Source organism: Nanorana parkeri, unplaced genomic scaffold (assembly GCF_000935625.1).
Source record: "Nanorana parkeri isolate BGI_ZX_2015 unplaced genomic scaffold, ASM93562v1 scaffold342, whole genome shotgun sequence".
Classification (NCBI taxonomy): domain Eukaryota; kingdom Metazoa; phylum Chordata; class Amphibia; order Anura; family Dicroglossidae; genus Nanorana; species Nanorana parkeri.
Window position 1 is genome coordinate 879929 of NW_017306610.1, and position 21426 is coordinate 901354.

Below are 21426 nucleotides of genomic sequence, written 5' to 3' on the forward strand. Positions count from 1 at the left end.
TCCGGTGGGCGGGGTGATCTGGCAGTCTCCGGTCAGCTAAATTAGGAACCCACCTGGAGCGCCGCCCACCGGAGCAGCAGTGACGCTCGGCGAGGTAAGTAAGAAAAAAAAAAAAAACAGCGCAAGCTTCGGCGCTAGGCATCGGGGCATTTTGCCAAGTACAAGTACTTGTCAAAATACCCTGTATCGGGCTCGATTCAGATGCTAGCATCGGTATCGGGACATCCCATATATATATATATCTATATCTATATCTATATATCCGCTCGTCTGTGACGAGAGGACGGTGGAGCCTGACGAGCAGCTTCCCGGCTGACCGTTGTAATTACACGGCCGGGAGCTTTACATTCAGAGACGCTCGATCGCTTGTATTTGCAGCTGTCACTGCCGTTGCCGGTCCTGAGATCCGCTGTGCCCGATGCGGCCGGGACCGGCACGGCTCTGTGACAGGAGATCAAAGGAAGATCAGTATACCGTCTCCCTTTGAACTTCTCTCAGTCCCCGAATGCAGGAAGTGATGTATATTACATCACTTCCTGCATTCAGTGTCACTCTCCAGCTAAAATTTGTTTTTGTTTTTAAACTTTACTGCTGGGGTCTCTGGGAAATAGGGTTCTTAACAGACCCCTGATATCTCCCTTTAAAATAGAAAAAGAGATTGAGGACACAGAGTCCTCTGCAACCCCTGTTATAATGAACAGGAATCCTCTATACTGAGTGTCCCTGTTCATTCTTAACTTGTGGAGATGGTATGCTTACTATTACACAATCATGAATGAACAGGAAGTGATTTAGAGCACTTCCCATTCATTCATAAGCATACTCTGTCCTCAGGTATTTACAAGCAGTCAGCGATCACTGATCGCTCTCCATCCTGACTCGCTGTCACAGGAGGCTGAGTGGGAGGTGCGGGGAGGAGTCATCTGTAAAAATAGACCAAGCTCTCCTCCCCGCAGCACCCGCTCTGCATACTGTGACAGCGAGTCAAGATGGAGAGCACCTCCGACTTGGCCTCCTGTGGCAGCTGACAGCTGTCACTGCTCTCCATCCTGATTTGTCACAGGAGGCCGAGCGGTGTGGGAGGAGAGCCTGGCCTCCTGTGGCACGCCGCCCACTCACAGCGCTCTCCTCCCCTGCACCGCTCGACCTCCTGGCAGTTTCTCTCCTCTCTGCTGGATTCTGCGCTGTGTCAGAGGGGACACAGAGCAGCACCCAGCTGGGAGGAGAAAAACCAGCCATGCCAAAAGTGCAATTTTCAGCTGATATGTTTCAGCGGCCGAAATTTCGGTGCATCCTTAGCTGTAATGCATAGGCACGGCTGGGACAGTGAATACTTTCAGTGCTGGATATAAACAAGCAACAGAACTGGAAGAGGATGGGTTAGGTTAGGTCTGAGGAAGGGGGCAAAAAAAAAACTGGGTAAAGAAAAGAATCACCCCCCTTTAAAATAATCCTATTGTTGCAGCCTGAAATAAAGACACAGTTTTTGTTTTATCCAGCTGTATTTACTCGGTGCAACTTATAACATCCAAGTGAAAGATATAACACCAGGATGTAAAACAAATTCAGAAACAGAAGCACAGTGAAGTCTATTAAGAAGTGGAAGGTATTTGGTACAACACAGACCCTCCCTGGATCAGGGCATCACTCCAAACTGGATGAAAGGAGGAAACTGGTCAGAGAGGCTACTAAAAGGTCTACAGCAACTCTGAAGCAGTTTCAGGAATTTATGACAGAGTGGTCATTGTGTGCATGTGACAACAATATCATTAAAAAAATTATCCACAAATGTGGCTTGTATAGGAGGGTTCCAAAGAAAAAGCCACTCCTCAAGAAAGGCCACATGCAGTCACGACTGGGCTTTGCCAAAATGCACCTTGAAGATTCTGAGGCCACATGGAAAAAGGTGCTCTGGTCAGATGAGACTAACATGTAATTGTTTGGCCTCAACACCAAATGATATGTCTGGCGGAAATCCAATACAGCTCACCATAACACCATTGCTACAGTAAAGCTTGAATAATATCATGTTATGGGGGTGTTTCTCTGCAGCAGGGACTGGAGCACTCGTCAGGATAGAAGAAAAAATGGGTGGAGAAAAATGGCTTCAAATTCTTGAGGAAAATCTGCTGCCCTCTGCCAGAAAGTTGTCAATAGGAAGAAGGTTTACCTTCCAACATGACAATGACCCAAAGCACACAGCAAAAATGACCACACAGTGGTTATAAGAGAAAAAGGTGAATGTTCTTGCATGGCCAAGTCAGAGCCCAGACTTAAACCCCATAAAAAATCTGTGGAATGACTTGAAGACTGCAGTCCACAAACCGTCATGATCAAATTTAACTGAACTTGAGCAGTTCTGCAAAGAAGAGAGGGCAAATATTGCAATGTCTAGATGTGCAAAGTTAGTAGAGACATATCCCAACAGACTAAAGACTGTAATTCAAGCAAAAGGGGTTCAAGAAAATACTGACACAAGGGGGTGTTCCTTTTTCCAACTCATTGATTCTGAATTTTTTTTTTTCTGACATGTTGGTGTTATAGCTTTCACTTGGATGTTATAACTTGCACTGAGTAAATACAGCTGGATACAACAAAAACGGTGTCTGTCTTCATTTCAGACTGCAAAGCAACAAAATGTGAATATTTTAAAGGGGGTGATTCTTTTCTATACCAACTGTATAAGTGCACTTTGGTTTAAAGGATTAGCACTGTGCGGAATTCGGTACAACTACTAATGAATATGACAGAGCTCAGCTCTCTGTTTTAGTCCTTAATGAGATAATGTTGGTTAATAGAGTGACCGTGGTACACAGGAACAGCTAAGCAGTGTGTAAAGTACCATTCAGCTTTACAATACAAGTCATCCTGGAGCCATATGGAAAGCTTCTTTATACTACAGCGTGTCTCAGCTTTACTTGACACTCGGCAGTGCCAATAGAGGAGACTGGGTGAACGCCACTACTAATGGGACCAGGGAGTGCTCAATATTGAACATCTATTGGTAAAAGATCAGAATGCCGGGTTCTGAGTTAACAAGATCAGGGACTATATGGTCACCTGTCTCCATCTACAGGACACTGTGGAGGCATCGGGATCTGTTTATCCCCTAATATCTCAATAAAAAAGAACCTGTCACCACCTGTAGGGATTCTATATTCTGATTACTAAAGTATTTCTGATATACCTGGGCTTGTTGGAGCTCAGCCTGGTCAAAACATCCTAGCATTGGGAAAGACTGACTCCTAAGATGGAAAAATTAGGCAGGATTCACTCCCTTAGCAGGTTTTTTCAGATCTTCACCCAACCATGTTGTGGCTTTTTAGCTTAAATACTAGTGACCGCTGCTTTAAAACATTGCTTGTACTTTTCTTTCCATATGGCATTCATTGGAGGGAGGGGGGGGAGTGACTTTATTATAACCTACGTCAGTAACCACAACATAATACCTACCATAATACTACCATGGTTGGTCAGGACACCATACATTATATGATTTTATACACTAATACACTCATTTTATATACTCGTTTAGTGTGGCCGGATAAAAATAATTTTGTAAATATTTTGAAAAGGTTTTCCTCCTTCTTTTTAGCTGCTAGCCAAGATGAGATTATAAAGCACTGGCAATGGCTGGAACAAAATGTTATGAAGATACTGTCTGTATTTGACTCGAGTGATGACATAACCAGTTTTGTCCAAGGCAAAATCAGAGTAAGTAAATTCTTAATACACATTTGTTCAGTTAACAGGAATTAATACTAGAGTTTAATGCTTGCATGTGTCTCACAGAATACAAATCGGAGTAGAGTCAAATAATTATCCTTTTTCTGTACTTGAAATCAGGCAGTCAATAGTGGACCACACTTTAAAGATGACTTTACCCATCTGTAGACCCAACCAGGTCTACCGAAATGCAGAATCGACTTAAAGCAGGTCAAATGCACCTGCAGTGAATACTAAAACTATCACAGAAGTGCCTCAAATTAATGTAAAAAAAATGCTATATTTGCCTATTGAAGCACAGACCCTAACACCGATTACTCTGCTGAGGCAATACATATTGGAGAAAAGAGGAGTGTACATGAATCATCTGATAGAGCAGATTATGAAGGTACCATTACATGCTTTAGGGAATGTAAAGGGTCACTTTAAATGAGGGCAATAAAGATGTATTAGAATAAGATTCTAAAATTTGAAATTTAGATTTATAGAAGGTAAGAATAGTTTTTAAAATGCGAAAACTGTTCAAAAGCAATTTACAATTTATCTTCCAGGGGCTCATTGCTGAAGAAGGAAAGGCCTCGTTTATAAAAGAAGAGGATCCTGAAAAATTTCGGGAAGCACTGTTAAAGTTTGAAAAATGCTTTGGATTGCCAGACCAGGAGAAGCTGGTGACCTACTTCTCGTGCAGTTACTGGAGGGGAAGAGTGCCTTGCCAGGGATGGTTGTATCTCAGCACAAACTTCCTAAGCTTCTACTCCTTCCTGCTGGGAGCTGAGAGTAAGTACTTGCACTAAGGAATAGCAAGCTGTTACTGAATAAGTGTTTCTTTTTAAAGACATTTGCAGAAAGTAACTGTTTATAAGTTAAAGTGATACAGATTAGAAAACTGGCGGTAACTAAAGTGACATTAAACCCTCAGATTTTTTAACATAAAACAATACTGTAATGTGTGCCTTACTGTAATCCATGGTTGTGTCCCTTCTCTGCTGCTCTTCCTTTTAAATCTGTATCTGTTCTCATGCTGGGCAGAACTTCTGTTTTGCAGCAGACTGCCTTGTCTCAGGAATGGATATATGGTGTCTGTGTGTACGTTTGTAACCTGAGCCAGCACTACAGGAAGAGGCAGTCAGCTGCAAAGGGAAGTTCTCCCCAAGCATGAGAAGACATGAGGATTTAAAAGGAAGAGCAGCAAAGAGAAGGGAAACTACCATGGATTACAGTAAGGTACACATTACAGTATTGTTTTATGTTAAAAAATCTGAGGGTTTAATGTCACTTTAAATAGTTCATAATAATAATAGTTGTGAAAGCAAAGGTGAAATTTTGTATTATTGCTGTGCTGTAAGCTCAGACGTTCCCTCTTGGCCACATGTACTTATTCAGTTAAAAGGTTAAGTAGAACTGTATTTTTTATACATTTTTACCTTTTTCCAAACTTGCAGGTTTATAAATATTGTATACGGTAGTTTGTATAAAATATTTTTTTTTTTTTTTTTATGATCAAACATTTTGTACAAAGTTCATCCCACAATTGAAAGGGGCAAATTAAATGGCCACAATATACAAAAGGAAGCTATGTTTCTGTCTGTGATTCACCATAAATCGAAGGTTTTGAATTGACACACACACACACACACACACACACACACACACACACACACACACACATATATAAAGATTTTTTTTCTAGTGGCAAAAATGTGTGTATGTATGTATGCATGTATGTATGTATGTGTATATATATACATACATACATACATGGCAATTCAAAGCTCCCTCTATTCTCCTGGGGTGCCAATTGCTTCCATTTAAATGAAATCAAACACATATGCCTGCACTGATACACCTAATTATAGAATTACATGATCAAGGAAAACCACATAGAAATCCAGTACAATAACATACAAGATATCATCTAGCATTTCATAGTTTAAATTCAGATGGAAAAATTAACTCCCTCAATTAGTATTCTGTTGTCCACCTTATTTGTCTGCATCACTTGAAACACTTCAGTAAATGATATGGACAAACATTCTTTCTTTGGTATCCCTTCAATTTATTATATGGTCATTTAATTAAAAATGCATTAATTTTTTTCTACATCCTGCAATTCTCATTTTCCAAAGCATACTGAGTGTTTTAGAAAGAGCTTTGCCTGTATGTACTGTGTGTGTACCTAAATCAGAAGAACTCCAGGATTTAAACTATGCTTCTCACTCATCCTCATAGTTCTAGCTGACCTGTGACAATGAAACTGTCACAGGTCGGCTCAGTAGATCGGGAAGTGAGCGAACACATACCGGCATTCGCTCACTTCTCGATCCTGTCACGGCACAGAGCCGTGACAGGGGAGAGACTGGATTCCCCCCTCCCCGCTCCGATCCCCCAGCGCTGACTGTTGGAACGGATGGGGGAGGCGGCGGGTACAGTTGGCTCTGCCTCTAGATAGGCAGAGTCAGCTGTCACTCACGCAGGATGCAGTAAAACAAGTAATGTCCAGTAGTTGTTGTTTTAACCATTCCTGTCTCTAAATTGCTTCAGAATGCCTGCAGACCCTTTTTAACTCGCAAAATGAGTTGCTTGTGACCAAACTGATTGAATTTTTTATTTAGTCAAGCTCTAATGTATTCTCTGCTAATTGCATAACACACTTTGATTGTGATATTTTTTCTGTCTGATTTAAAAATTGTACTTTTGCAACAAAAAGAATCCAAAAAAAAGTATTAATGTTGTGCACAAAGATCTGTTGATATTTATGTGTATTAAGTATTAATGTTGTGCACAAAGATCTGTTGATATTTATGTGTATTAAGTATTAATGTTGTGCACAAAGATCTGTTGATATTTATGTGTATTAAGTATTAATGTTGTGCACAAAGATCTGTTGATATTTATGTGTATTGTTCTACTCCAGTTAACCTGATCATCTCATGGGATGAGATCTCCAGACTGGAGAAGACCTCTACAGTTCTGCTCACAGAGAGTATCCATGTTTGCTCTCAGGGGGAGGACCATTATTTCTCTATGTTCATGCACATTAATGAAACATTCCTCCTAATGGAACAACTGGCCAGCTATGCTATCGGAAGACTTTTTGATAAGGAAACATTTGAAAATGATCCAATACTGAATGATCCTCAACAAATCACAAAAAGGTAAGTGTTGCCATCAAGAATAACTACAAGGAGACCTGCACCTTTTTAAATTAGCTTTGAGCCCCCTATTCTTTTGACCTACTGTTTGTAGCGGTGCCTTGTTTAATCTTAATCTTGAAATGAAAGAATAGATCCGTTAATAGCTTCATGTAGTGCTTTCTTATTGTTTCTAATATCAGAATGGCCTGTTTTCAAAGAGATTTGCTAGAGGAGCGTTAAAAGGCATCAGCCATCTAACCTAACTTGTAGGAAATAGTAAAATGGGATAAGTGAATACAAGTTGTGAAACACACCTTCTTCCAAGTCCTCAAGTCTACCCCTAGAAAGGCTCTAACCTGAGACACTTGAAGAAGTTACATCTCTGTCTGATATATACCTTCATAGACTGTTGAATGTTTAGAATGAAGTTTTACCTCTGGTAAGCTCTCATCTTACTAGGAGGTGAGATGCTGAAAGACAGTCCTGTCTGTCTGCTAAAGAGTATCAGAAAAAGGGATCTGCTTGTATCTATTATGGGCACTGGGAGACATAATGAATATTAATAACTGCTCCTCAAGGATTCTTTTTACTCAATGATTAAGAAGCAATTTACCTTTGACCTTTAATCCTGGAATGGGCAGCAAATTCATACTAAAATTGACATTAGTGCAGTATCTGTTCTCACCAAACCAGAATGAACAACATAACCATTTAGTTCTCTTAAAACATGAACTATTGACCAGTCTGAATAAATAACACACCCTTCTGATACTCCCCACTAGAGGTCTGGAAAGCCGTGCACACAGTGAGCGTTTTGCTACATACTTCAGACTGCCCAAAGAAGAGACGTTGAAAGAGGTGCATGAATGTTTCCTATGGATACCCTTCAGCCACCTAAATACAGTGGGGAAGATGTGCATTTCTGAGAACTACATTTGCTTCGCTAGCCACGATGGCAACCTTTATAGCACAATCATACCTTTACGAGAGGTAATAATGCTTTGAAGGAAATCTTTCCTCAGTGATGAAATGAAAGTTACAGTGATTAAAACAATCTGTAAAATGTTGGGTTTTTTATCATTTATGTACTGGTAACATATTTCTGTTGGATATTTCTTTCCAGGACAGCATGCAACCACTTTTGCTATCTTGATAGCCTTTCAGAAGTGATTGATAGGCTTCCAAATGCAGTCCTCTACTGAAGCCCACAGTGGAGGAAATGTCAACACGCCTGCGGGAATACCCGACTGCTGTTGACATATCCAAGGATTTAAAGCAGACCTGTTGCAATCTTGGGCAATTTAAATTGTGCTTGTAATAAAAAAATGGATAATCTTCATTGAAACCTGGATGGCAAACAGACCCATAGATTCAGTAATAGAGGTAGTTGTAGTTATATGTAAATCTCAACTTTTCTTGTGGAGCCAAAAGTCCATCTTGCTCCCCTCCAGCCTCTCATGCCTCCCTATTGGACATAGTCCTGCTCTTACCAATCCTCCTAACTAGTCTTTTATTGTGATGAGCAGTCTAAGTGTGACTTTTTTTACAGGAAAAATCAAGATTTGAATACCAGTTCAGTTGTTTATATCTCTGGATGTGCTTCATTTTTTGACATGTGGTTTTTGTCTGACAGTAATGTTATGTAAAGTGGTTTACATAAATCACACATTCACTATGGCTTGTTTAGACAAGTGATAATCAACTTATGATTATTTACGTGGTATATCTTCCCACGTTAGAAGAATCTACATCCATTGAAACACCATATAACCGTACATATATACAATACATGCATTTGCCTCAGCGGGAATCAAAACAGAAATCCCAAACCTGCAGGACAGCTGTGTTAGTGTATCTAAAGCCACATTTTTTTTAAAATTCTGGATAGAGTAGAAGGTGGTTAAAAAGGTTTTCTTGTTTTTATTACTGCCTGATTCCCCACTGGGGAGATTCACCCTCTTTGTCCTAATGATTATTGTCGCTGGGGCTGAAATTTAGGGGGGGAAAAAAAATCTAAATTTTCCATTAAGTTATCAATGGGTTGGGAATAAGGATGGGCTCAGGCATGTTCGTAGCTCTACGTGCTGAGCCCGCCATGAAGCTGACAGCCTGCAGCGCCAATAACCGACACTGAGACATTTTCCAATAGGGACACATTCCAGTGACAAGCATGTTCTTAAATCGGATTTCCCTTATTTTGGAGAGATCTCTTCTCACTTCCTGTTGTGTCTAGACACAGAAAGTGAGAAAAAGTCTCCCCGAATGAGATGCAGAGAAATAAAAAAAAAAGATCTGGAATATACTTTACATACTGTGGCATTGTGTCGTCTTGTTCCATATTATTGCTGTTATTTAGATTTTTTTTATGGAAGTGTCTTACATTTACAAGAGCACATTTATATTTGCAGATTACCGGATTAGAAAGGACTGATGTGGCAACAAGGGCTATCACCATTAGCACAAAAGGGAAGAATATATTTCGTTTCACAGATGTTCGAGACTTTGAATCTTTGGTGGCAAGATTGAGGTCAAGATGTGCAGTAACAAGTCCCCAGCACACAGCATACAGTGAGGTAGCCTGGAAATAAAACAGCTCACAATAACTATTGTTCTAAGAAAGCATAAATGTAGCGTTTGACATTTGGATTGTAATTAGAGGTGCACCAAAATGGAAATTTTAAAACCGAAATAAAAAAAAAATGTTAGGCCGAAACCGATACCGAAAATGTTTTTTATTTTTTTTCAATTTTTTTAATATTTTATTTTTATTTATTTTTTATAAACTTTTACATTTTTTTATATTTATTTTTATTCATTTTTTATTAAATATTTTTAAATTTTTACTTTTAGGGGCTCCTGGGAAATATTAGGGGGCTAAACAGACCCCTGATATTTCCCTTTTAAAATAGAAAAAGAGATTGAGAACACAAAGTCCTCAATCTCTTTTTCTGTGTCCCCTGTTATCAATGAACAGGAATCCTCTATGAGTCTTCCTGTTCATTGATAACATGAGAACATTGTTTGTTTACTATAACTACAATTATGAATGAATGGGGGTGATGTAGATCACTCCCATTCATTCATAATTGAGGATATAGTTAACATACCATATTCTCAATTATGTACACACACTCAGCGATCACTGATCGCTGAGTGTGTGTACCTTGCTCTTCTCTCTGACACGCTGTCACAGGAAGCTGATCGAGCTGTGTAGGGAGAAAAGCCCAGCCTCCTGTGACAGCGCTGTCTCCGCCCCCACACCGCTCTGCCGGACTGTGATAGGCGGCAGAGCGTTGTGGGAGGAGACGCCGGCCGTTCACAGCGCTCTCCACCTCAGGAGGAGACGCTCGGCCGGCTGTCACTTTCTCTTCTCCCCGCTGGGACATAGAGCAGCGCCCAGCGGGGAGAAAAGAAATCACGGATGCGCCGATGTATCGGCAGGAAAATGGCTCTTTCGGCATTATGCCAAAAGTGCCATTTTCGGCCGATATGTTTCGGCGGCCGATATATCGGTGCATCCCTGATTGTAATAAATAATGATGCATTGTGTTTGTGTGTTGTGAATATGTTTTTACTTTTACTGCGTGTGTGTTCTACTCTTATCATGCATTCAGCAGTGCTGAGTTACATCCAAGATGTTTACATTTTTATTGGAATGATTATTGCCAAAGGATCAAGGATGGCTATTGGAAAGGCCAGCAGCTTAACTGTCACATAATTTAATCATACCATTTCTTGTAGGGCAAAGGATTAGTGCCTGGATAAAAAACTAAACTACTCCACATGTAGTTTATGCTCCCTGCGTGCATCACAAGGTTAAATAAAGTGCGGTTTTTAAAGCCACCTTGTTTGAGAAGGCAGTGTTTTAAAGTACACAATGTATGTAACGTATGAGCCTTTTGTAGCATGACTCCATGACATACAGTGGGGTTATCAAAACTGGAGCAGACAATATAAGGAGCAGATTTGCTTGGCAACCAATAGGCTTCTCTCTTTCATTTTCAAAGCTTAACTGAGCAAACTGAAGAGAGATGCTGATTGGTTGCCATGGGCAACTGCTCCAGATTCTGCCTGCTCAAGTTTTGAACACTTCCCCCCAGTATGTTTTAAATAATCCAGAATTTGCTTCCACAGCACTAGCAACAACTGTCTGCTACAGACTTTACAAATGCGACCACACTAGACCACCACTTGAGGTTCAAACATAGGAAGGCTGAGACAGTGAAGGCTCTCATGTATTGTGCAGCCCACCATAGTGCATCTCCAGGGCAATGTTTTATGATTGTTTCAATATACGTATTTATACAGGGGTTTTTTTTTTTGGTTTTTTTTTAGACTGGCTACATTCCTACTGCAGCAGAGTTCCCAGAAAAGCATCCTATGGTGGGTCCAAAAGGCACTAGCAAGACTGTGAGCACAGAAGCCCTAATGACTGTGTTTCATCCTCAGGATGCAGAGAACCTTGATCCAATAATGGTATGGAAACATTTACATACTCTGATTTATTGTGAAGACAGATAACCAATATTGTACAATGTATTTTGAGGTCCTTTTTCTTCATGTTAATTGGTTGCATGTGGTGGAGTATGAGTGTTTGTAGCATGACCACTGTAACACAACTTTATCATTTGGATATCACCGCTAGTCTAACTATAATTTGATGTTTTTTAAATGAGGCTTGGTTATCCTCTTGCAATATAAAACTGTTGCAGGGTCTGAGAAATGTTATCTTCTAAAAACTGACCTATACAATCTCCATTTTTTAAAGTTTACCCACCTGGTAAGTTATTTGTGTCTTTTGGTTCTGGAATTTTAGAATATATATTTCTATATTTGAATATTTAATTGCAAATCATCTGTTGTACTCAAAAATCATACTTTCAATGTAAGAACTGCAGTTTAGGATTCTTCCTTCTGAAATGTTGAAGTGAGCTCAAAAACAGCATCAGTAATATAATACATAACCCTAAATGTTTCCGCAGCTGAAAGAAAAAATGAAGGAGCAGTCTTGGAATATTCTGTTCACGGAATGTGGTCGTGGCATCAGCATGTTTCGTACCAAAAGAACTAGGAATTTAGTTGTTAAGGGCATTCCCGAGGCTTTGCGAGGAGAGCTTTGGTTACTTTTCTCAGGTAAAGGTTACTTTTTTTAAGTTATTCACATTGTGAACTACTACTTCTCCAAATGTGGAACTATATATCCCTTTCTTGCTGCTGCTGTTTAATGCTGAAAAAGTTTTAAATACACATTCTGCTAATATTCTTGTATTGTAACTCGGATATGAGGGCTGATTGGAAAGAGATAATTCTAATCTTGGAGAACAACCAGTGAATACAGCGCAGATGAGATATTTTTTAGTATGTTAACAAGCGGTCCGATAGCATTATTACCAAGAACCTATCTGTTATATGGCTGCTTCCGCCTTCTGCACTGAAATTATATATTTTAAGGATTATTTGATATGTAGTTGTATCATTATTACTTATTGGCAGGTGCAGTTAATGACATGGCAGGTAACCCAGGCTACTATTCGGAAATTGTGGAAAAGTCTCTCGGCACTTGTACTCTGGCAACTGATGAAATCGAGCGAGATTTGCGCAGATCACTGCCAGAACATCCAGCGTTTCAGAGTGACACTGGCATCTCTGCATTAAGAAGAGTGCTGACAGCATATGCATACAGGAACCCTAAAATTGGATATTGTCAGGTTAGTTCATTTCCTCATATATGCTCTGAAGATGCTTGTAGGAGCACAAAGGGTATTTTTATTACCATGTGCTATGCAGATCTTTTGTTTGTGTCCTAATTCTGTTTAAACAGGATATGGTGTGATATGTCAGCCAACAAGTACTAGAGCCTCCTGGTTAAGGTGTGTTGTATCATATTAATTGTTTATTAAGTAGAGGCAGGAGGTTAAGGAACCTGGCATGTACTTGTATTTTATTTCTTGTGCTGTTCAGAAAAGCATAGCAGATATACAAGTGTTCCTTGGTATGAACTGTATTTTTACGGTGCACACAAATGTGACTGCGCTGCAGTTTAAAATGGAACTTGGCCATTTCATTATTGTCCAATTTCAGCATAGGCTAAAAAAAAGTAAACATCACTTTCCAGCCTCTTAACATAAAGATACAGCTTTGGCTACAGTCCTCACATCTTCTTCTATAGCGCTGTGCCTCACATAATCGTTTTGTCACACATTGAGTGCTGCTTATCTTCCTGGTTAAATGATGTCCAGTGTCATTCAGCCAATTTCCTGTGAGCTCAGGGTGTCCAGGGCCCATCCTTACAGGAGAAGGCTACAGAGAGCAGCATCATGTCATTACATGGAGTTGATCTCTGCAGCATTTAGGATCTGCCCACCTCTGGAGGGTGAAGAGGACCTGTGACATCACCAGACCAGACTAAAGACACCTGGAAAAAAGGTGATTGATTTCTGCAAGGGTACAGGGGTGCTCCAAGGGTTGGGGGAGGCTGATAAGAGGGCACATATTATTTATTTGATAGAAAATGCATTGTATGATTTTGAGTGAAAATCTAAATGGATTAAATGCTGTTTTTTTAATATGTGACTGGAGTTCATCTATAAAGCTTAACCTACTATGAAATAAGTCCAGGCATGCCTTGCACTTTGCTGATTAGTTGTTGAGGTTGCTCAGTTGCTGCCTTTTTGTGTAGCATTGGTAATTCAGCTTGATAACGCAGAACAGTATCTTGAGATATCAGGCAACTCTATTAATTTCTTACGATAAGTAGTCTTTATTGTTCATTTCTTTGGATTAGGTTACATCCCCAACAGATTGGGTTATGTTTTTCTTCAGCCTGATGCTTGTCAGCGGGAATATAAGGACAATTGGCAGCGGATGTAAAACATGATTATTTTGTCCTTGCTTGTGTTTTCCCAGGCAATGAATATTCTCACTTCTGTCCTACTTCTGTATGCCAAAGAGGAGGAGGCGTTTTGGCTGCTAGTGGCTGTGTGTGAACGAATGCTGCCAGATTACTTCAACAGGAGAATTATAGGTGAGCTTTGTCTGTGCGTGCTGTGTGTGAGAATAAGGTTAATATTTGTCTGGTGTGAAGATCGTGTTTAAGTGTTGCTTAAAATGCTTTATATTCACAGAAGTAATTGAACTCTGTAGATTTAAATCAGTTGCCCTATTTTCTAAAGCTAGCCCCAGATGGGCAGATTTCAAGTTTTGCCTTTCCTCCTTAAGGAAGAACTCCGGGCAGACATTTTATTAACCCTTGCAGTGGGGCTACCCCTGCATTGCAAGGGTTAGCTGCTCCTTTTTGCCTAGAGTAAAAAGAAAAACAAAGATTTATACTCTCCTTATCCTCTGAGATGGCTAACTCTTAGACCAGTCCTTCCAGCGTCTCAACTCCTCCGCTGCAGCAGTCATCACGTCCAATAAAGTGTATAGGATGTGGGGAAGCTGAGGGACATACCATTGCTGCAGCGGAGCTGGAGACATGCTAAAGGGAGTGCTGCCGACTCTAAAGATCAGGTGAGTATGACTTTTTTTTACCCTATACAAAAACGAGCATTTGACCCTTGCAGTACAAGGAAAGCCCCCTCTGCAGGAGATAATAAAATGTCTGCCTCTCCTTTAATCTTCCTGGCGGTAATCCCGAGTGTGGTTCAGGGTTAATTTTCAGTACCAAAAGCGGTAACCCCGAGCCACACTCGGGATTACACTGTAACGTCACTTACCTTGTCCATACGAGCCCCGCTGTGTCCTCCGGCCGATGCCGGCATCCGTCTTCCGGGTTCCGTCCCTTGCGAGCGCCCGTGTCGAAACCGGTGGGAAATTTAAAAGTTAAAAACTGAAAACAAAAAGAAAAAAAAACGGAAAAAAAATACTAAGATAATCAGACCGTCAGGGAGGTTAAGGGACTCTGCAGGGATGTTTGTGATATGCCTTTGAATGTGATCAGCTTCATGTAAATGTTGTTAATTTTTTTCCCTCAGTGTTCATTGGAGGACTCAACAGACCTCTAAGAAATATGCCCTGGCTCTAGGTGGTTGGATACTAATCTAAAGCAGAAAGACATAGCTGCTCCCTGTAGTTTTTATACCAGTCTGTACAGGAAGTGATTAGAGCTTAAGTTTAGCTTAACCTGTGTCCTAGGCCTGTATCTCTCCCTGGATAGTTGATGGATCAACACAAAAAATAAATGTTTACTTCTAACCTGCATGGAATACAGCTCCTGGCAGTCACACCATACACTGAAGTCCTGGAGATTCACAGCCTCAGCTTAGCACCAGTGCTTGGTGTCTCACCATGTGTACTCACTGATAGTACACCATAGTCACCCCTAAAACACTTTAAAAATACTTTGGCTGTGAAAATGATGGGGTGCCATTGTTGAACTTTTTATGAAAGTGCTAGTTGCCTGGCAGTCAGGCTGATCCTCTGACCCTAATGAGTTAACCCTCCTCCCCAAAAATCCCCTGGCTGCACTATTGTAGCTTCCAGGAGCTGCTGTCCTGAAAACCCAGATCCCATTCTCAGTTCCAGTGTCTGTAGGAAACACTAACAGTGTCTTCTGGCTCATTAATCAGCACAACTGCTGTTATTACTGATAAATGTAATGTAATCATATCCTTATTTCCTGCAGCCGCCATTGCCAGCAACATGTACTTGCTAGACATTGGCTGAGCATTGAGGCCAGGCTTGTAGTGGAAGTGCCTATTACTGGAAGAGATGCCAGAAATGGGGGTAGCTGCAAATGTTGACATCCCCCTATGCAATACAGTCCCATAGCACAGCAGGGTCAATATTAACTATTTACAAATCTTTGTCAGGTAAAATATACTGCATAAATGCTTAAACTGTTTATTTAACCACTTGAAGAGCGGGATGTTTAACCCCCTTCCTGTCAAGGCCATTTTTCAGTATACAGCGCTGAGGTACTATGATGTTTATTCAGTCATGCAACGCTGCACTGCAATCAATTTTATATTATTTTTGTGGAATAGATGGAGCTTTCTTTTGGTGATATTTAATTAGGGCTGCAACAACTAATCGACATAATCGATTATCGAAAAAGTTGTCAACTTTTTCAATCATCGATTAATCGGCTTCCGATTTGGTTGGCCCTGTTCACGGCTCCACACAGCTGCACGCCACACCTCCTCCCCACCTCACGCTCGCCGCCAGATCCACCTGCCCGCATCCACAAGCCACACCTCCAGAAGGAGGAGGGGGTGGGGGGGGATGACGGCCGCCGATAGACAGGCCCGATCTCAGAAACAAGTTGCTGGAAGACTGCTCAGGTAAGCCTACGCTTACCCCCCACATGGTGCTCTATAATGTATTGCTGGGATTTGTATTCCTCTATAGCTGATGGTACATTGTGCTGTATATTATACATGGGCATACAAATCCTAGCAATACATTATACACTGTATGTATAATGTTTTGCTGGGATTTGTTGTATTCCCATATAGTTGGTGGTATTCTGCATTGCACTGTATAGAGGACTACAAATCAAGGAATAATACATTATACAGCGCAATACCACCAGCTATAGAGGAGTACAACAAATCCCAGCAATAGTACATTATACAGTGGTGCAATGCCGAATACCACTCGCTATAGAGGACTACAACACCCAGCAATACTACATTATACAGCACAATGCAGAATACTACCAGCTATAGAGGACTACGAAACCCAGCAATAGTACATTATACAGCGCAATGGAGAATACCGCCAGCTATAATGTACTATTGCTGGGTTTTGTAGTCCTCTATAGCTAGTGGTATTCTGCATTGTGCTGTATAATGTACTATTGCTGGGTTTTGTAGTCCTCTATAGCCGATGCCATTCTGCATTCATTGCTGTATAATTTTACACTTTTCAATTCACTATATTGCACACCTCACTTTTTTTTGTTTTTGTTTTTTACTTCCACCGCTCCAAGCTTGCTCCTGTGATGGACTACAATCTCAATACAAACTAGTAGTCCATCACTGGAGCCATTTTTTAAAATGTATTTTATTTTGTAATTTTTTATCCGATTAACCGATTCATCGAACTTAATAATCGGCTAACTAATCGATTTTGAAAATAATCGTTAGCTGCAGCTCTATATTGAATCACCATTGGGCTTTTTATTTTTTACAATATTAAGAAAAAAAGTACCGAAAATGTTGAAAAAAAAACCCATTAACATTTATTATTACCCATTTTTTGGGAAAATATAAAATATGGGGTCACATTAGGTAATTAGACACCAAGTTTTAAAATTGTGTGTGCCGGCCAAAATCGTAAAAACTACCATACCCAAAATTAGATGTAGGCGAGGCTTTAAAAGCATTTACGGCTCATCAAAATTTAGTGTTAAGTGATTAATGGCCCTAGAATTATTGCTTGTACTCCAATGTATGCGGGGATACAGTATGTATCTTATGTGGTACAATCATCGTTTTTGCATGTAGGTTCACCCAATGCGTGTTTACGTTTATATACGTGTGTGTGTGTGTGTGTGTGTGTATGTGTACGTAGGGGTGGGAAACGTAAAAAAAAAAGTGTGTGCTTTTTTTTTTTATGTGTCTTTTAATTTTTTAATTTTTTTTTTACACTTTATTGCTATCACATAGGGGACTACCAAGCACAGTGTCCCAGTGATGACAACATCAGATCAGAAATAGATTATGTATAGAAAAAGGTTTTATTTAAAACTATCATTAGCATGTTGATGAAGGGTTAGAGATGTTTCAGGGAAGACCAAATATAAGCAGATTAAACAACATTTTGCTTTAATGTTTTGTCTAGAGTCACACCTCGAGTTGCCAAAAACCTAAATGTATGGTATTTTTGGGACATCTAAAGGTTTAGTTGACACTTTGTGAAAATGATTTCCTTTTCATGGGTAATGGACCTGTAAAAATGTGTGAAACTGATGTTACACACACATGTTGCTTGTGATTTTCTTAGATAGCGGCTCCATAACATTCAGTCTTCTAGATTTTCTTTGGTGATGTTTGTGCTGTTCAGTGTATGATGACATTAACATATAACGAGAGTTGTATCTGCTTTTATTTCTTCTGTTTTCTTGGCAGATTGATCAGTATTAATACATGTTCATTATATTGTAGGTGCATTGGTGGATCAGGCAGTATTTGAAGAACTCATCAGGGATTATTTGCCCCAGTTGACTGATCACATGACGGACATGACCTTTTTCTCCTCCGTGTCCCTCTCATGGTTTCTTACCCTATTTATTAGTGTCTTGCCTATTGAGAGTGCCGTCAATGTGGTGGACTGCTTCTTTTATGATGGGATCAAAGCCATCCTTCAGCTTGGACTGACTGTTCTGCACTTTAACATTGACAAGCTGCTGGTCTGTAAAGATGATGCTGAGGCCGTCACTATACTTAACCGGTATGTAAATCATTATTGTATACCGCTAATGCTGAACTCCAGGCACAACAACTTTCATATAAGTATTTCTCAATAGCCACAAAGTATATAAATCCGCTTTGTGTGTATCAAGTGCATTTGTAAACCATGCTATTACCTTGTTAAAGTAGCAGTGACATCATTACTGTGCTGCACATAGCCTGTGTAGAGAGCAAAGCTGTGGGAGGGACCCTGTAGGCCTACCCACAGGAGGGGGGATTGGTCACCCTGCATAAGAAGAGAGTGCAGTAACGACAGGTCTTTATAAAAGAAAGCTCCTACAGAGGTAAGGTTTCACGCTGAATTACTGCACAGATCTAGAAGAAATACACAAAGCACTCGCACATTAAAGTAAGAATTCATATGTCTCTTGTATTTAGACAATTTTTGCTTTTCCCCGAGTTCAGCTTCAAACCTAATCTAAAGCTAAAAACAAAAATGTAATATATTGCAGCTTACCAGTCCTTGGATGTGAACATTTTCCGCAAGAACAGAAAACACCTGTTGATCTTGCCAGACATGCCGTGTCCGCATCCCCTTGTGTGAACTAAAAAGACATGATAAACAATGTTATCTGTCTGTTGTAAACTACTAGTCCCATGAATCCGTCATGTAATGGGGATGAACAAAGGAAGACTTGTTTGAAGCCCAGCCAGTGTTACAACCATGGATTCCTTCATAGACACAATGGAGAAATGTATGTAGACACAAATTGACAGGAAGTGTGTTATTTGCAGGATCACCAGGTGAAAATTAAGAGCACAATTCCTGAAAAAAAGAAAACTAATGCAGCCATCACATCTAAGGACTGGCAAGCTGCAATATATTACATTTTAGTTTTTAGCTTTAGATGCGCTTTAAAGCTGAACCCCGGGAAAAACAAACATTTTCTAAATACAAGAGGCATGTGAAATTTTGTTTTTGGGTTTAGATATGCTTTAGAATTAATTTCCCCAATACCGCCATTTCTACAACGTCTCCAAAATAAAAGTTCATTTCCATCTAGATACATTTTGTAGTTTGCAGTATACCTTTTTTTTCTTCTCGAAATCGCTTTTAAAGGTTTCTTTTGCCTGTTACACATGTTCCCCTGCGATGTTTGCCTCTCACAGTGCTTCCTTGAACTTCCAGTCTAGGAACGCGAATACAAGCACCATCTGAAAACATGACATCACGCATACATGTCTCATGAACCTTTGCGCATGTGTATTGCATGCTACTGCTTCAGACACTGGTCAATGAACAGCTGGTGGGCAAAGTAGATGTCATCTGTGTAGCTGAGCTTGTCTACGCACACTGTGGCTTTCTGTCCGTCTGTAGCACGCACCTCACGGTGTCTATTCTGGGGCTCCGTAGAGACCCTGCAAATGACTGTTGTCACCCACGAATTGGAAGTTTGTTTCAGCAATCCTCTCTGGCGGTTGGAGGCCCACTGATGTCATCACATCTGATACAGGACCCATAGTCCTGTATTATATGGGAGGACGCCAAGGGACAGTCCACAAGCCGGAACATAGGGGAGAGAGGTGAGCACCGACTGTGAGGGGAGCAGGGATCAAGTAAGTTAAAGTCCTCTACACAATACCACCAGACATAAATGAGCAGTTAACCCTTGCAGTGTGGAGGTAGTCCCATTGCATGGGAAGATAGGCTTTAATATTGCAAAAACATTATTTGTTTTGCATGAGTGGTGGGCATTGTAACGTCCTTTACAGTTTTGACGTGAAGCTTCAGTGGTCCAGGTGATGCCCAGGTGAAGACATTGAGCTGATTCATAACTCCAACAAGCAGTAGTTCAGTTGACATTGGTAGTCGTTGCCTGCAGAAACGTCATTGGGCTGCATGGGGTGTCCTAGTATAGTACACAGAGTGCTTTAATAGTCTGTTACCCTAAACAAAATTAAAGGATTTAGTAGATTTTAACAAAAATCTACGATAGCAGTTATATGACTATATGATATGGGCAACTAACATTCAACTGTCTCCAGGTTCTTTGATAATGTTGTCAACAAGGACAGCCCTCTGCCTTCATCTGTGCAACAAGCATCTTCTGCCTCTGAAAGAAAAGGCAACAGTGTGAAAGTGAATATTACAGACCTTATCAGGGAATCCAATGAGGTATGTTTTCTTCAATTCATTGCTGTCATTTTTAGTACATTTTTCAGGGGGTGACCAAGTCACAGGACAACTTTCCCTGGTGGTAAACGTTTTTTTACTTTTGTAGAGATTTGGAGCTATTCGTTATGAGGATGTAGAAAGCATGCGTGCCAGAAACCGGCTGTATGTCATCCAGACTTTAGAAATGACAACTAAACAAAACGTGGTATGTACTACCGGTATATGTACTTGGCACAAGTAATACATTTGTATAAGTGCACTGAGTGACGCGTTATTGAACTTAAGGATGCACTAAGTGATAAACTTAACAGAACGTCCAGGTCTACTACATGTGTTGCAAATATTTTAGCAAACTTTTATTGTTGATTTCTACATGGTTTCAGTGTAGGAAATTGGTTCTTTAACTCTTTCGCTGCCAAGCCCTCCGGAACATTTTGCAACTCAGCAGGCCAGGCTAATTCTTGCTGTTTTCTGGTGCAACAACAAAAAGTCTTATACTCTATTCAATTTTCTTTTAAACCCCATAAAACTATATATTGCTTTAAAGAAGACATCTTCAGGGATCCAGATACTGCACTTAACCCATCATCTTCCACAATATAGACCTAGAAATTACATGAAAAATGCAAAATTTTAGTGGAAAATAAGAAAAATTTGATGTAAAAGGTAAACAAAATTTAGAAACTATGTAAAATCTGTGCTAAAATATGTCAATACATAATGACTACCAAATGTTTTTATACATACTTGTAAATGTGTGCTTTCCCGCATTCAGTTTGGTAAAAAGTCGCCATATTCGTAGATGCGATATTTTCCATTAAGCTGCAAATTTCAAGCAAATGACATGTTAAGTTCAGCATGGTGTAAGGACCCCCAAAACTCTTTCTATCCCCCAAACCCATATATTTCCTGAAAGCAGAGACCTGAAGGTAGCTAAAAATCTTGCCATTTTTTTCACACTTTCTTCTAGTCTGCCGCCATTTTAGCGCAAATGTGGAAATTTGACCAAAAAAAGGCCAAAGTGTACATTTACCAC

At 40.1% G+C, this 21426-nt stretch overlaps 1 protein-coding gene across 1 annotated transcript in view; it reads left to right on the forward strand.

The window, feature by feature from the left end:
* The window catches only part of TBC1D8B (TBC1 domain family member 8B), a 50536-nt gene that overhangs the window by 19753 nt on the left and 9357 nt on the right, over window positions 1–21426 (forward strand). Inside the window, exons 3-14 of the mRNA XM_018558482.1 lie at window positions 3596–3714; window positions 4278–4503; window positions 6641–6881; window positions 7643–7850; window positions 9269–9433; window positions 11196–11336; window positions 11843–11993; window positions 12354–12568; window positions 13767–13884; window positions 17969–18254; window positions 20261–20390; window positions 20497–20595. Coding sequence (XP_018413984.1) covers window positions 3596–3714; window positions 4278–4503; window positions 6641–6881; window positions 7643–7850; window positions 9269–9433; window positions 11196–11336; window positions 11843–11993; window positions 12354–12568; window positions 13767–13884; window positions 17969–18254; window positions 20261–20390; window positions 20497–20595 — 2099 coding nt within the window. The remainder of the gene's footprint in view (window positions 1–3595; window positions 3715–4277; window positions 4504–6640; window positions 6882–7642; window positions 7851–9268; window positions 9434–11195; window positions 11337–11842; window positions 11994–12353; window positions 12569–13766; window positions 13885–17968; window positions 18255–20260; window positions 20391–20496; window positions 20596–21426) is intronic.